We start from the raw sequence: 14,713 nt of genomic DNA, 5'->3' as shown, positions 1-14,713 counted from the left end.
TCCCAATATCCAAGTGCAGTTACTCCTGTCAGTATATTCATTTGCTGGGGACCATGACACAGTTTGTAGGGTGACTCATCAGCCTCTGTGTTCTTGAACTCTAAGAGGTCACAAAAAGACATGGCAGGTACATACACAGACACACAGAGACACAGCACTCACTGCAGCCACCCACCCTCATGGTTTGATACTGTTCTTCTTCCTTGATTTTAGACTCCTGAAAATATTTGTCCTCTTTCTTCAGAAGACGCAGCCACTCTTGAAGTTTTACCTGCAGAGATGAAAGTGCAAGAAATAAGTGTAGATATATGGAGTGCAGTCTTTTTTTTATTATGAATACATTTTATTGACTTTAACGGTACAAAGCGGGCAGAGCTCGAAGCATACATTTTGGATACAGTTTATATAAGATGGTACCAATTATATTCAAACAACATTGCCTGTGAACATACAGGCCCAATAACTAAACTTGGCACAGGTTACTATATGTTTCACTATCAGTAAAATGTTCAGGTGTACATGTTTAGATGACAGAGCGACTCATCTTACCTAAATATTGGTCCAGTTTGATTTGATTGCCTCGTTTAGGGAGGGTCTGATGGGAGGCAAGTCTATGCTGCGGTATGTTGCCCAGTGAGACCATATTTTTGTGGACAACCACGCGCCTGATACACTGCGATTTCAGCCTCCATGCATTTGTCCACGCCTTTCTCCACCCACCCATTGATGGAGGGGGGGTACCCTTTCACGTTTGGGCAATGCCCTGCTTGGCAAGTGTGAGGCCCAAAAATATAGTGGCAACTCGTGACTAGTTAGAGCCTCAGTCCAGGCATCGTCTGTAAAGTCGTGGATGTCGGCTTTCAATGCATCCCGGGTTTTTTGTACTGTGGTTTGGGTATGGGTAGTCAATGTCTGGTAGATTTGCCGGATCTTATGCGTGCCAAGATCCCCCATTAGTAAACCTCCCTCTAGGGTGTGAAATTCTGGTAGACCTCCAGCAAACAGATTAGGGAGTCAGTGCGTGTCTCAGCTGCAGATATTTGTAAAACTGAGTCCAGTGCAAGTGGTATTCTATCTGCAGATGCTGAAACGATTTGAGAGTGGGTCCCAGCAGAATGTCACTCAGGGTAGAGATTCCAATAAAGTTCGGCGACAGGTCGCAGGTAGGTACCCTTCCACAGAGGGGCTGTCTGCGTCATGCGCCCATCCCAGCCCATATTTTTCATGATATAACGCCAGAGCTGGATGACAGTTCTGCAGGTGGGGGTTGAGTGGCCAAGGTTTTTACGACTGTGGAGGAGGCTCAAGGGGAGTACCCTTTATTTCATGCCACTCCACAGCAAACGATGGATCGGTGTATGAGCTGTACCACCACTCATTGATATTCAACAGATGAGATGCCACATCTTAGATTTTATATATATATATATATATATATATATATATATATATATATATATATATATATATTCACTGAAAAAACCATAGGTTATAGACCATATATAGTTAGGAATTAGCATTTAGAAAACCTTATTTTACTCACACAAAACCATTGAAATTCCATATATAGTTAGTTGCACTAACTATATATCGCGCACCCGCAATCCACTGCTGATGATGTCACATATTACATCATTCATGACATGGTCAGTGACATCACTGATGACATCACTGATGACATCTCAAATGACATCACTGATGACATCACTGATAACAACATCCAGTGATTTTTTGTTTCTATAAAGTTTAAATATGTCTTACATATTGAAGAATGAGTGGATGTGTAAGTGTCTGGACGAAGGATTTAGTAGGTGCATGACTGACTGTATGAGTGAGTGATTAAATGTGTCTCACTGACTGCATGGGTTAGTGACTAAACTGTCTTAATTTGTGCATCATTATGTCTGTTGTTCTGTAAACTGCTGCATGTGTTGATCAGTAGCTATATGAGTAACTATATGGGTTATTGATTGATTGCCCAAGTATTTGTATGGGAGACTGAGTGTGTGTGTGGCTAGCTGGGAGGTGTGTGACTCTGTGCAGATCAATCTGTACTTGTATCAATGATTGTATAAGAAGGTAAGTATGTGTTAGTATATGTTTGAAAATGTAAGGTGCTCTATGTTTAACTGTATAGACAAGAAAATGGAAGTGTCATTGATTCTTTACAGGACTGACTAGGTGTGTGAGTAACTCCATGGATGAGTGGCAGACTGTGAGTGTCTGTATAGGTGTATGAGTGCATATGATAGTGTTGTAAAGATGAGTGATTGTATGTATGAATGATTGTATGGGTGAATGAGTGAAGGTGTGTGTAGACGTAGCAATCAGTGAGTGCGTATGTAGTAACTAGTATTGGTGTGTCAATGGTTTCAAAAATTATACTCTCTTTTTAACACTGGGTGAAACAGAGGTTATATTAAAATGTGAGGAGATGCATTGTATTGTCACATGAATGATATCATCAGTGATGTGGTCATTGATGTCAAATGAGATGTCATCAGTGATGTCATCAGTGATGTCATTTGAGATGTCATCAGTGATGTCATCAGTGATGTCACTGACCATGTCATGAATGATGTAATATGTGACATCATCAGCAGTGGATTGCGGGTGCGCGATATATAGTTAGTGCAACTAACTATATATGGAATTTCAATGGTTTTGTGTGAGTAAAATAAGGTTTTCTAAATGCTAATTCCTAACTATATATGGTCTATAACCTATGGTTTTTTCAGTGAATTTTCAAGGTTTTGTAAATGCTAATTCCTAACTATATATGGTCTATAACCTATGGTTTTTTCTGTGAATTTCATTGGTTTTTTAACAGCTAATATCTGTAGCTGTAAAATGTATTCTTCTTTAAATCCAAAAATATATTTTACATGTTTATGAATAATTTTTTTTTTAAATATTTTTTTTTCTTCGTTCCCGCTTCGCGAATCGGGAAGCTTCCCGTTAGCTGACCTTGATGCCGCGAAATAGACCGCGAGCCGGTAAACGTTTCTTTACCGCAAGTGCCGCGTTAGAAAACAACATCGTGACGCCTCCCGTCCGCATGACGTTTCACGTTGTCGCGTGATACGTCATATGACGTGCTACGTTAGCGAACTGGTACGCGAAGCGAGTCGCAAAGCGCAGGTTTCTGGAAGCAAACCGGGAGGCCCTGCAAAGCGCTTAACGTAAACACAGCAAGTCATGTGACTTGGTAATAACACTTTTCATTGGTTCATTTCACTTTTGGTTTCCTAATGATGTAAGACTAGGTCATATAATCTAAAATGAACACTTTTGATTGGTTGAGAACTCTTGTTTTTCCCAAATGATGAAAATCCCTCCTTCTTTCCTCACTCTGACTTTCATCATTGTGAGAGAAAGACCCTTTGTGATCACTGAGCAATGGCTTCTTTAGTAGCTTCAGCTGGTGCTTCCCCACCACCTCCACCACATCCAAGGAAGAGTGGACCACCTGCTCAAGTTATAATTCAACAAGAAGAAGAAGAAGAGGAACAGGACGACGAGCACGAAGAGAGGCAGTTTTTGCCTGAGCAGCCCAGGACGTCTCACCGGAAAGAAAACTTCATTTGGCAATTTTTTAAAATTCCCAAAGGTCAGAAAAAAGTAAATGCAAGATACGTAACTTGCCTTATATGTCAAGATAGACTGTCCAGAGGAACCGAGAAAAAATACAGTTTCGGAAACTACACAATGCATCGCCATATGACTAGGTGGCATCCTAACAACTACAGTGCTGCACAGTTTCGGAACGACCTAGATAATCTCCCTATTATGGCCAGAAGATCTGTTGTACCGGAAGTAACGGGACCAGAGGGCAGGGAGATGGTGCCAAATATACAAATGAAATTTGGTGAAGTAAAACACATCTGCGTATTTTGCGATGGATTCATTTCCTACGGAGAAAAAAGCATCACTCTGATCAACAGAGCTATTGACTATCATATGCAAGTTTGTACGAAACGCCCAAAATAATAAATACTTCTTTTTTTGTTTTGTTGCTCCTGTTGAGCCCTTTACAATGAATCGTTTTCATTGCCCCCTCCAAGAAAACCCAAAAAAATATAAAACTGTTCAGAAAAATTCAAAAAAAGTAAAAAAAAATTCCGAAAAATAATAAAAAAAATATAAAACAACAAAAACAATAAAAAAAAAAGTTCTTTTCAGAACTACCTCCCCGTTATTAAAAAATTGGTACAATATTTGGAACTGTGCCAACCTCTATTTCTCTTAGTTCGCTTCCCAGTTCGCTCGCCGGTACGCGAACCAGAAGCGAACCAAAAACAGTAAGTATAAGGGAAGGAAACAGACACTTATGTTAAAAGAAAGACAGCTATAGGGGAGTAAACTAGAGATACTATTACCCGTAATCCACTGCTGATGATGTCACATATTACATCATTCATGACATGCTCAGTGACATCATCAGCAGAGGATTGCGGGTTTTTTGGCAACGTGCCTTATCCACGGTTTAATAACGCTGCCTTTTGCTTTATATAAGTTTTCAAATTGTATGAAATATATACCAATAGGTCGTTATGAACCTTTAGGTAGTGCTTTTCTTCATGAGGTCTGGTCGCTTCCATACACATACAGATGTTTCAAAGATGATCAAGAAGTTTATCTGAATGGAGAGGAATGCACTGAGACGCCAGATCATTCACTAATGTGTAGGCACATACAGTTACACGGTTCATGCAACAAACACCGACCAAATATGGCTTGCGTGTTGCAAGGCACGCCAGTTCCTGCTATCATCCCCACGTTCAAGTTGTTGGAAAATGGTAGTTATTTGATGCTCAATAATGAAGATTGTTCTGAGTTAATTAAAAGTATTCCTTTTATCGTAACAGTAAGTGAACGGGTTATTTGCTGCAGAAATGTTCTATTTCCTCCCACACATGAACATAGGGAGTTTTCAATCTGGCCACAAATACCAACCGTGGGACAGATTTCAACGGCATGGCAAGAATAAGAGCTCTTTTGTCTCAGAGAGAGGTGGCCTTGAGTTCGGCCCGTGAAACTTTCGTGCTTCACATAGCGAACACCCGTACAGAGGTGCAGACCCTTTTCAATTCAGATTTGCCTTTCAATTTCAGCAAGATGGTTCCGACTATCTTTAACGCATCCTCCACAAAGACCCTGGCGCACTTTTTTAAAGTTGTTACCAGTGGTCTCGTGACTTCATTTGAGAAAATCTTTGGAGTCATCCCTGCTTCCTTTCATTCTATTTTCTCCACTCTGGTTCGTGGATTGGCATTTTTACTTGCATTACCAGCGGACGCTCTTGTGCTTTTTTACATTTTTAAATATGGATGTCCCTCCTATGCAACCTCCCACCCTGCAGCTGCTGACACTGTTCCGCAATCGCATGCTAGAATATTATGGCACAATGCCGTTGGCGATATTAAGCACGGCATATGGATTATCTTTTCGATTCTCCTACTTCACCTGTGTCCAGCCTGTATTTCACTGCCTGACCTGTGATTTCGATTGGGCCATTGATTTGTGTCTCTGCGGACCGGTTTCTCCTGACGTCGACTTTAATCAGCTGATGACTCCTATCATTACTCACGAGTTGGTTTGTCCTGGCGAAAGGATTATGGCTGTGGCATTGATGCATGGACTACTTGGTCCCTGGAATTTACTGGCGGCAGCACAGTCTTTCTTGGAACAGAGCTTTCTTGAAAACCCACCGAGCTGTCCTCTGATGGTGATAGAGGATCCGGTGCTGGGAGAGCACGTATGTTCTTTTCCGCTTTTAAATTGGATGGCTGAACTGTTTTCGGATGAAGACGGTGACTTCCTATTGGAGGCTGTTGCAGCTTATTTTGCATACACAGTTATGTCATAGACCTTTTTCATGTTTGATATGCTGAGTACTAGCATTTCATTGACAATTCATTGACTTATTTGTCAAGTTTTTATTATTTACCTTGCCTATTGGCTTAAGACTCGATAAAGTACTTGGCTGTTTTATTTTTCTTTAGCATTAAATTTTCCTAGTTTTTAATGCTTTACCTTGCGGACCGTCCACATATAAACTTGCAATCTGCTCTCATGAGATGGCACTTCTATTATCTTATTCAGTTCGTTTCCGGATCATGGGGAGGTGTCATCTAGGTCCTGGATATCTTTACAGCGTGTTAAGTTAGCATGGGCTCATTACCGGTTTAAACGCCATTTTTCCTTTTTTGCAACTTCTGCACACGACACTTAGTTGTTGCTTTAGCTTTCCACCTAGTAGTTCATCGTGGTTTACATGAGAATAATATGTTATTGCTCTACTATCTGCTTTGCTTGTTAAACTATATCTGTACAGCGAGTGCTAAAGTTTCAAGAACAACACGATACAGAATTGTTATGAGGTCTGATCTCCACGACTTCATACTCATAACATAAGTGCAACTTCTGCCAATTCTGGGCATGAGGCGGGTTTTATATTGCTTTGCCGAACACACATACACAACAGTTGATGCGGTTCACATGAAGAGAGAGCTGGTGTATGCTGATGTGATTCCTTCAAATCTAAGACACTAAAGTATGGGCACGCCCTAAACCAACACAAAGAGACCTTCTTAGCAAATAATATAATATGTGTATTAGGGAGGGTGAGATATAAGCAGCCGCGGGCCGTGGAGGGAGTTACGGTGAGGCAGGGAGGCGGGGAGGGGGAGAAGCAGGGTGGAGCCCTCTCTACCTTGCCCCTCCCCCTCCCCGCCTCCCTGCCCCACCGTAACTCCCTCCACGGCCCGCGGCTGCTTATAAGTGTTGCTAACTCTTATTCATTTACAGCATGTTAACATACTGTCACCATTTGCTTTTTATGTACTAGTAACTATGCTGGTAATTTTGCTACTGATAATATGTGTACTTGTATTCTCCACCCTGCTTCTCCCCCTCCCCGCCTCCCTGCCCCACCGTAACTCCCTCCACGGCCCGCGGCTGCTTATAAGTGTTGCTAACTCTTATTCATTTACAGCATGTTAACATACTGTCACCATTTGCTTTTTATGTACTAGTAACTATGCTGGTAATTTTGCTACTGATAATATGTGTACTTGTATTCTCCACCCTGCTTCTCCCCCTCCCCGCCTCCCTGCCCCACCGTAACTCCCTCCACGGCCCGCGGCTGCTTATAAGTGTTGCTAACTCTTATTCATTTACAGCATGTTAACATACTGTCACCATTCGCTTTTTATGTACTAGTAACTATGCTGGTAATTTTGCTACTGATAATATGTGTACTTCTATTATCTAAGATACTACGCCTGAGAAGACGGCATTAGTAAATAAACATTTCAAATACACATGTGTTCTTCTTAACTCCATGTTCTGGTTTCTAAGAAATATATAACGACCGACTGTTCATGAGTTCCACGTATCCTGAGGTACTATAAGTTCATATTCTGGATTGTCTAAACATTGAGAGTTTGTTATATCCAATGTGACACTGTACCTAGCTTGCTAAGGAGTTTTTGATTACTAACGTGAGTTTTGGGACACCCTAATTCGCCGAGGTTCCAATCCTCTGTCCACAGTTCTGTGTGAGAACAGAAACCCTGCGACAGGGGCACCCCCGACCCTTGCTGGAGCTTCATCACACTTGCGATACAACTCCAGCAATGCGCCACCTTTACGGCACAGATACATCACGCATCTGTGCTGTTTTTGCCCCATGATGCGCCGCATTGTAAATGCAGCACACCATAGGTAACGGAACAGCGGCACAGAATGACTAACACATCCCTGGTGATGCACCAGTCATCATAAATGTATCCCTATGCTTCTTATCTTGTTAGAGATGAACCGCCATATGTATCATCAAAGTTTTTTGCATTTCCTAAATAGCGAACTTTAAGGAATAAATAGCGATTCTTTACCATTCCTAGTTTGCGATTAGCTATTTGCTAATTACAAATTACCCATTCATTTCCTTCATTTCCATAGGGCGGTTGGACTCACTTTTAGCTCGAACGGCTGAATGGATTTCCACGAAACTTGGCAAAATTGTAGGGACTGGTAGCCCGATGTGCCTTTGCTATGTCTCAAGATATATGCTCCAGTGGTTTTTACGAAAATTATATATATATATATATATATATATATATATTACCTACTATTATATATATATATATATATTACCTACTGGCGGTCGCCAGTAGGTATATATAGTTAGGATTTTTTCTCTATGGGTTTTTTGAAAATTCTATGTCTAATAACTTTGGCGTTTGTGGACGGAATTGGCTGAAATTTTCAGGAAAATGGCACATTTTGTTTCTGAGCAGCCCTTGAAAATTTGGGGGGGGTTCGTCAAGGGGGGGCCGAGAAAAAAGGGGGGTCCCAAAACGTGTTTTTAACATTGAGTTTTCCATAGGGCGGTTGGCCTCACTTTTAGCCCGAACGGCTGAATGGATTTGCACGAAACTTGGCAAAATTGTAGGGACTGGTAGCCCGATGTGCCTTTTGTAGGTCTCAATATATGTGCTCCAGTGGATTTTGAGAAATTAACGTTTAAAAAAAGATATATATCTGTAACAGCGGACCTGGCAGCGTCCCAGGACGCGTACTTTACGCGCAACGGAGCTTTGTGAAGCGAAGCTGATTGGTTCTCCGGCGTCTGTCAACATTCCAAAAAGTCCGTAGCGGCCGCCATCTTGTCTCTCGGTAGGATCGAGAGACAAGAGGAGGTCAAAACAAAGGGGGAAATAACTATAAGGGGGCATAGTAGATCCTCGCTGACCCCCTAGGTTTGATGTGGAGGTTTTAAAAGGGCCCCGCGGGGCAAAAAAAAAAAATAATAATAATAATAATAATCGAACGGCTGAATGGATTTGCACGAAACTTGGCAAAATATTAGGGACTGGTAGCCCGATGTGCCTTTGCTAGGTCTCAATATATGTGCTCCAGTGGATTTTGAGAAATTAACGTTAAAAAAAAGATATATATCTGTAACAGCGCTCCGCTTCGCGTAACGGAGGTTTGCGAAGCTGATTGGTCATTCTGTCACTGGGCTATAGTTGGGCTACATCTGGCTGATATTTGGGCTACATTTGTTTTTTTGTGTGTCTGGCGGCCATCTTTGGGCTACATTGGGCTACATTGGGCTTCATTGGGCTACATTGGGCTACATTTGGGCTCCAACATATATATAGGCCAATGTAGCCCAATATATATTTTTCAAAGTTAATTTTCGTAAAAACCACTGGAGCATATATCTTGAGACATAGCAAAGGCACATCGGGCTACCAGTCCCTACAATTTTGCCAAGTTTCGTGGAAATCCATTCAGGCGTTCGAGCTAAAAGTGAGTCCAACCGCCCTATGGAAATGAAGGAAATGAATGGGTAATTTGTAATTAGCAAATAGCTAATCTCAAACTAGGAATGGTAAAGAATCGCTATTTATTCCTTAAAGTTCGCTATTTAGGAAATGCAAAAAACTTTGATGATACATATGGCGGTTCATCTCTAACAAGATAAGAAGCATAGGGATACATTTATGATGACTGGCGCATCACCAGGGATGTGTTAGTCATTCTGTGCCGCTGTTCCGTCACCTATGGTGTGCTGCATTTACAATGCGGCGCATCATGGGGCAAAAACAGCACAGATGCGTGATGTATCTGTGCCGTAAAGGTGGCGCATTGCTGGAGTTGTATCGCAAGTGTGATGAAGCTCCAGCAAGGGTCGGGGGTGCCCCTGTCGCAGGGTTTCTGTTCTCACACAGAACTGTGGACAGAGGATTGGAACCTCGGCGAATTAGGGTGTCCCAAAACTCACGTTAGTAATTAAAAACTCCTTAGCAAGCTAGGTACAGTGTCACATTGGATATAACAAACTCTCAATGTTTAGACAATCCAGAATATGAACTTATAGTACCTCAGGATACGTGGAACTCATGAACAGTCGGTCGTTATATATTTCTTAGAAACCAGAACATGGAGTTAAGAAGAACACATGTGTATTTGAAATGTTTATTTACTAATGCCGTCTTCTCAGGCGTAGTATCTTAGATAATAGAAGTACACATATTATCAGTAGCAAAATTACCAGCATAGTTACTAGTACATAAAAAGCGAATGGTGACAGTATGTTAACATGCTGTAAATGAATAAGAGTTAGCAACACTTATAAGCAGCCGCGGGCCGTGGAGGGAGTTACGGTGAGGCAGGGAGGCGGGGAGGGGGAGGGGCAAGGTAGAGAGGGCTCCACCCTGCTTCTCCCCCTCCCCGCCTCCCTGCCTCACCGTAACTCCCTCCACGGCCCGCGGCTGCTTATATCTCACCCTCCCTAATACACATATTATATTATTTGCTAAGAAGGTCTCTTTGTGTTGGTTTAGGGCGTGCCCATACTTTAGTGTCTTAGATTTGAAGGAATCACATCAGCATACACCAGCTCTCTCTTCATGTGAACCGCATCAACTGTTGTGTATGTGTGTTCGGCAAAGCAATATAAAACCCGCCTCATGCCCAGAATTGGCAGAAGTTGCACTTATGTTATGAGTATAAAGTCGTGGAGATCAGACCTCATAACAATTCTGTATCGTGTTGTTCTTGAAACTTTAGCACTCGCTGTACAGATATAGTTTAACAAGCAAAGCAGATAGTAGAGCAATAACATATTATTCTCATGTAAACCACGATGAACTACTAGGTGGAAAGCTAAAGCAACAACTAAGTGTCGTGTGCAGAAGTTGCAAAAAAGGAAAAATGGCGTTTAAACCGGTAATAAGCCCATGCTAACTTAACACGGTGTAAAGATATCCAGGACCTAGATGACACCTCCCCATGATCCGGAAACGAACTGAATAAGATAATAGAAGTGCCATCTCATGAGAGCAGATTGCAAGTTTATATGTGGACGGTCCGCAAGGTAAAGCATTAAAAACTAGGAAAATTTAATGCTAAAGAAAAATAAAACAGCCAAGTACTTTATCGAGTCTTAAGCCAATAGGCAAGGTAAATAATAAAAACTTGACAAATAAGTCAATGAATTGTCAATGAAATGCTAGTACTCAGCATATCAAACATGAAAAAGGTCTATGACATAACTGTGTATGCAAAATAAGCTGCAACAGCCTCCAATAGGAAGTCACCGTCTTCATCCGAAAACAGTTCAGCCATCCAATTTAAAAGCGGAAAAGAACATACGTGCTCTCCCAGCACCGGATCCTCTATCACCATCAGAGGACAGCTCGGTGGGTTTTCAAGAAAGCTCTGTTCCAAGAAAGACTGTGCTGCCGCCAGTAAATTCCAGGGACCAAGTAGTCCATGCATCAATGCCACAGCCATAATCCTTTCGCCAGGACAAACTAACTCGTGAGTAATGATAGGAGTCATCAGCTGATTAAAGTCGACGTCAGGAGAAACCGGTCCGCAGAGACACAAATCAATGGCCCAATCGAAATCACAGGTCAGGCAGTGAAATACAGGCTGGACACAGGTGAAGTAGGAGAATCGAAAAGATAATCCATATGCCGTGCTTAATATCGCCAACGGCATTGTGCCATAATATTCTAGCATGCGATTGCGGAACAGTGTCAGCAGCTGCAGGGTGGGAGGTTGCATAGGAGGGACATCCATATTTAAAAATGTAAAAAAGCACAAGAGCGTCCGCTGGTAATGCAAGTAAAAATGCCAATCCACGAACCAGAGTGGAGAAAATAGAATGAAAGGAAGCAGGGATGACTCCAAAGATTTTCTCAAATGAAGTCACGAGACCACTGGTAACAACTTTAAAAAAGTGCGCCAGGGTCTTTGTGGAGGATGCGTTAAAGATAGTCGGAACCATCTTGCTGAAATTGAAAGGCAAATCTGAATTAAAAGTATTCCTTTTATCGTAACAGTAAGTGAACGGGTTATTTGCTGCAGAAATGTTCTATTTCCTCCCACACATGAACATAGGGAGTTTTCAATCTGGCCACAAATACCAACCTTGGGACAGATTTCAACGGCATGGCAAGAATAAGAGCTCTTTTGTCTCAGAGAGAGGTGGCCTTGAGTTCGGCCCGTGAAACTTTCGTGCTTCACATAGCGAACACCCGTACAGAGGTGCAGACCCTTTTCAATTAACTCAGAACAATCTTCATTATTGAGCATCAAATAACTACCATTTTCCAACAACTTGAACGTGGGGATGATAGCAGGAACTGGCGTGCCTTGCAACACGCAAGCCATATTTGGTCGGTGTTTGTTGCATGAACCGTGTAACTGTATGTGCCTACACATTAGTGAATGATCTGGCGTCTCAGTGCATTCCTCTCCATTCAGATAAACTTCTTGATCATCTTTGAAACATCTGTATGTGTATGGAAGCGACCAGACCTCATGAAGAAAAGCACTACCTAAAGGTTCATAACGACCTATTGGTATATATTTCATACAATTTGAAAACTTATATAAAGCAAAAGGCAGCGTTATTAAACCGTGGATAAGGCACGTTGCCAAAAAACCCGCAATCCTCTGCTGATGATGTCACTGAGCATGTCATGAATGATGTAATATGTGACATCATCAGCAGTGGATTACGGGTAATAGTATCTCTAGTTTACTCCCCTATAGCTGTCTTTCTTTTAACATAAGTGTCTGTTTCCTTCCCTTATACTTACTGTTTTTGGTTCGCTTCTAGTTCGCGTACCGGCGAGCGAACTGGGAAGCGAACTAAGAGAAATAGAGGTTGGCACAGTTCCAAATATTGTACCAATTTTTTAATAACGGGGAGGTAGTTCTGAAAAGAACTTTTTTTTTTTATTGTTTTTGTTGTTTTATATTTTTTTATTATTTTTCGGAACATTTTTTTACTTTTTTTGAATTTTTCTGAAGTTTTATATTTTTTGGGGTTTTTCTTGGAGGGGGCAATGAAAACGATTCATTGTAAAGGGCTCAACAGGAGCAACAAAACAAAAAAAGAAGTATTTATTATTTTGGGCGTTTCGTACAAACTTGCATATGATAGTCAATAGCTCTGTTGATCAGAGTGATGCTTTTTTCTCCGTAGGAAATGAATCCATCGCAAAATACGCAGGTGTGTTTTACTTCACCAAATTTCATTTGTATATTTGGCACCATCTCCCTGCCCTCTGGTCCCGTTACTTCCGGTACAACAGATCTTCTGGCCATAATAGGGAGATTATCTAGGTCGTTCCGAAACTGTGCAGCACTGTAGTTGTTAGGATGCCACCTAGTCATATGGCGATGCATTGTGTAGTTTCCGAAACTGTATTTTTTCTCGGTTCCTCTGGACAGTCTATCTTGACATATAAGGCAAGTTACGTATCTTGCATTTACTTTTTTCTGACCTTTGGGAATTTAAAAAAATTGCCAAATGAAGTTTTCTTTCCGGTGAGACGTCCTGGGCTGCTCAGGCAAAAACTGCCTCTCTTCGTGCTCGTCGTCCTGTTCCTCTTCTTCTTCTTCTTGTTGAATTATAACTTGAGCAGGTGGTCCACTCTTCCTTGGATGTGGTGGAGGTGGTGGGGAAGCACCAGCTGAAGCTACTAAAGAAGCCATTGCTCAGTGATCACAAAGGGTCTTTCTCTCACAATGATGAAAGTCAGAGTGAGGAAAGAAGGAGGGATTTTCATCATTTGGGAAAAACAAGAGTTCTCAACCAATCAAAAGTGTTCATTTTAGATTATATGACCTAGTCTTACATCATTAGGAAACCAAAAGTGAAATGAACCAATGAAAAGTGTTATTACCAAGTCACATGACTTGCTGTGTTTACGTTAAGCGCTTTGCAGGGCCTCCCGGTTTGCTTCCAGAAACCTGCGCTTTGCGACTCGCTTCGCGTACCAGTTCGCTAACGTAGCACGTCATATGACGTATCACGCGACAACGTGAAACGTCATGCGGACGGGAGGCGTCACGATGTTGTTTTCTAACGCGGCACTTGCGGTAAAGAAACGTTTACCGGCTCGCGGTCTATTTCGCGGCATCAAGGTCAGCTAACGGGAAGCTTCCCGATTCGCGAAGCGGGAACGAAGAAAAAAAAATATTTAAAATAAAAATTATTCATAAACATATAAAATATATTTTTGGATTTAAAGAAGAATACATTTTATAGCTACAGATATTAGCTGTTAAAAAACCAATGAAATTCACAGAAAAAACCATAGGTTATAGACCATATATAGTTAGGAATTAGCATTTACAAAACCTTGAAAATTCACTGAAAAAACCATAGGTTATAGACCATATATAGTTAGGAATTAGCATTTAGAAAACCTTATTTTACTCACACAAAACCATTGAAATTCCATATATAGTTAGTTGCACTAACTATATATCGTGCACCCGCAATCCACTGCTGATGATGTCACATATTACATCATTCATGACATGGTCAGTGACATCACTGATGACATCACTGATGACATCTCAAATGACATCACTGATGACATCACTGATGACATCTCATTTGACATCAATGACCACATCACTGATGATATCATTCATGTGACAATACAATGCATCTCCTCACATTTTAATATAACCTCTGTTTCACCCAGTGTTAAAAAGAGAGTATAATTTTTGAAACCATTGACACACCAATACTAGTTACTACATACGCACTCACTGATTGCTACGTCTACACACACCTTCACTCATTCACCCATACAATCATTCATACATACAATCACTCATCTTTACAACACTATCATATGCACTCATACACCTATACAGACACTCACAG

The 14,713-nt window shown here is 41.3% G+C and overlaps 1 protein-coding gene across 1 annotated transcript in view; it reads right to left on the bottom strand.

Annotated features, from left to right (window-relative positions):
• Positions 1-14,713, bottom strand: part of LOC144752036 (E3 ubiquitin-protein ligase TRIM39-like) — a 179,768-nt gene that overhangs the window by 154,148 nt on the left and 10,907 nt on the right. Inside the window, exon 2 of the mRNA XM_078639988.1 lies at positions 176-271. Coding sequence (XP_078496114.1) covers positions 176-271 — 96 coding nt within the window. The remainder of the gene's footprint in view (positions 1-175; positions 272-14,713) is intronic.

This window comes from Lissotriton helveticus, chromosome 4_2 (genome assembly GCF_964261635.1).
Source record: "Lissotriton helveticus chromosome 4_2, aLisHel1.1, whole genome shotgun sequence".
Lineage (NCBI taxonomy): Eukaryota > Metazoa > Chordata > Amphibia > Caudata > Salamandridae > Lissotriton > Lissotriton helveticus.
Note: the sequence above shows the minus strand (reverse complement) of the source record. Positions and strands in the feature narration are given on the sequence as shown.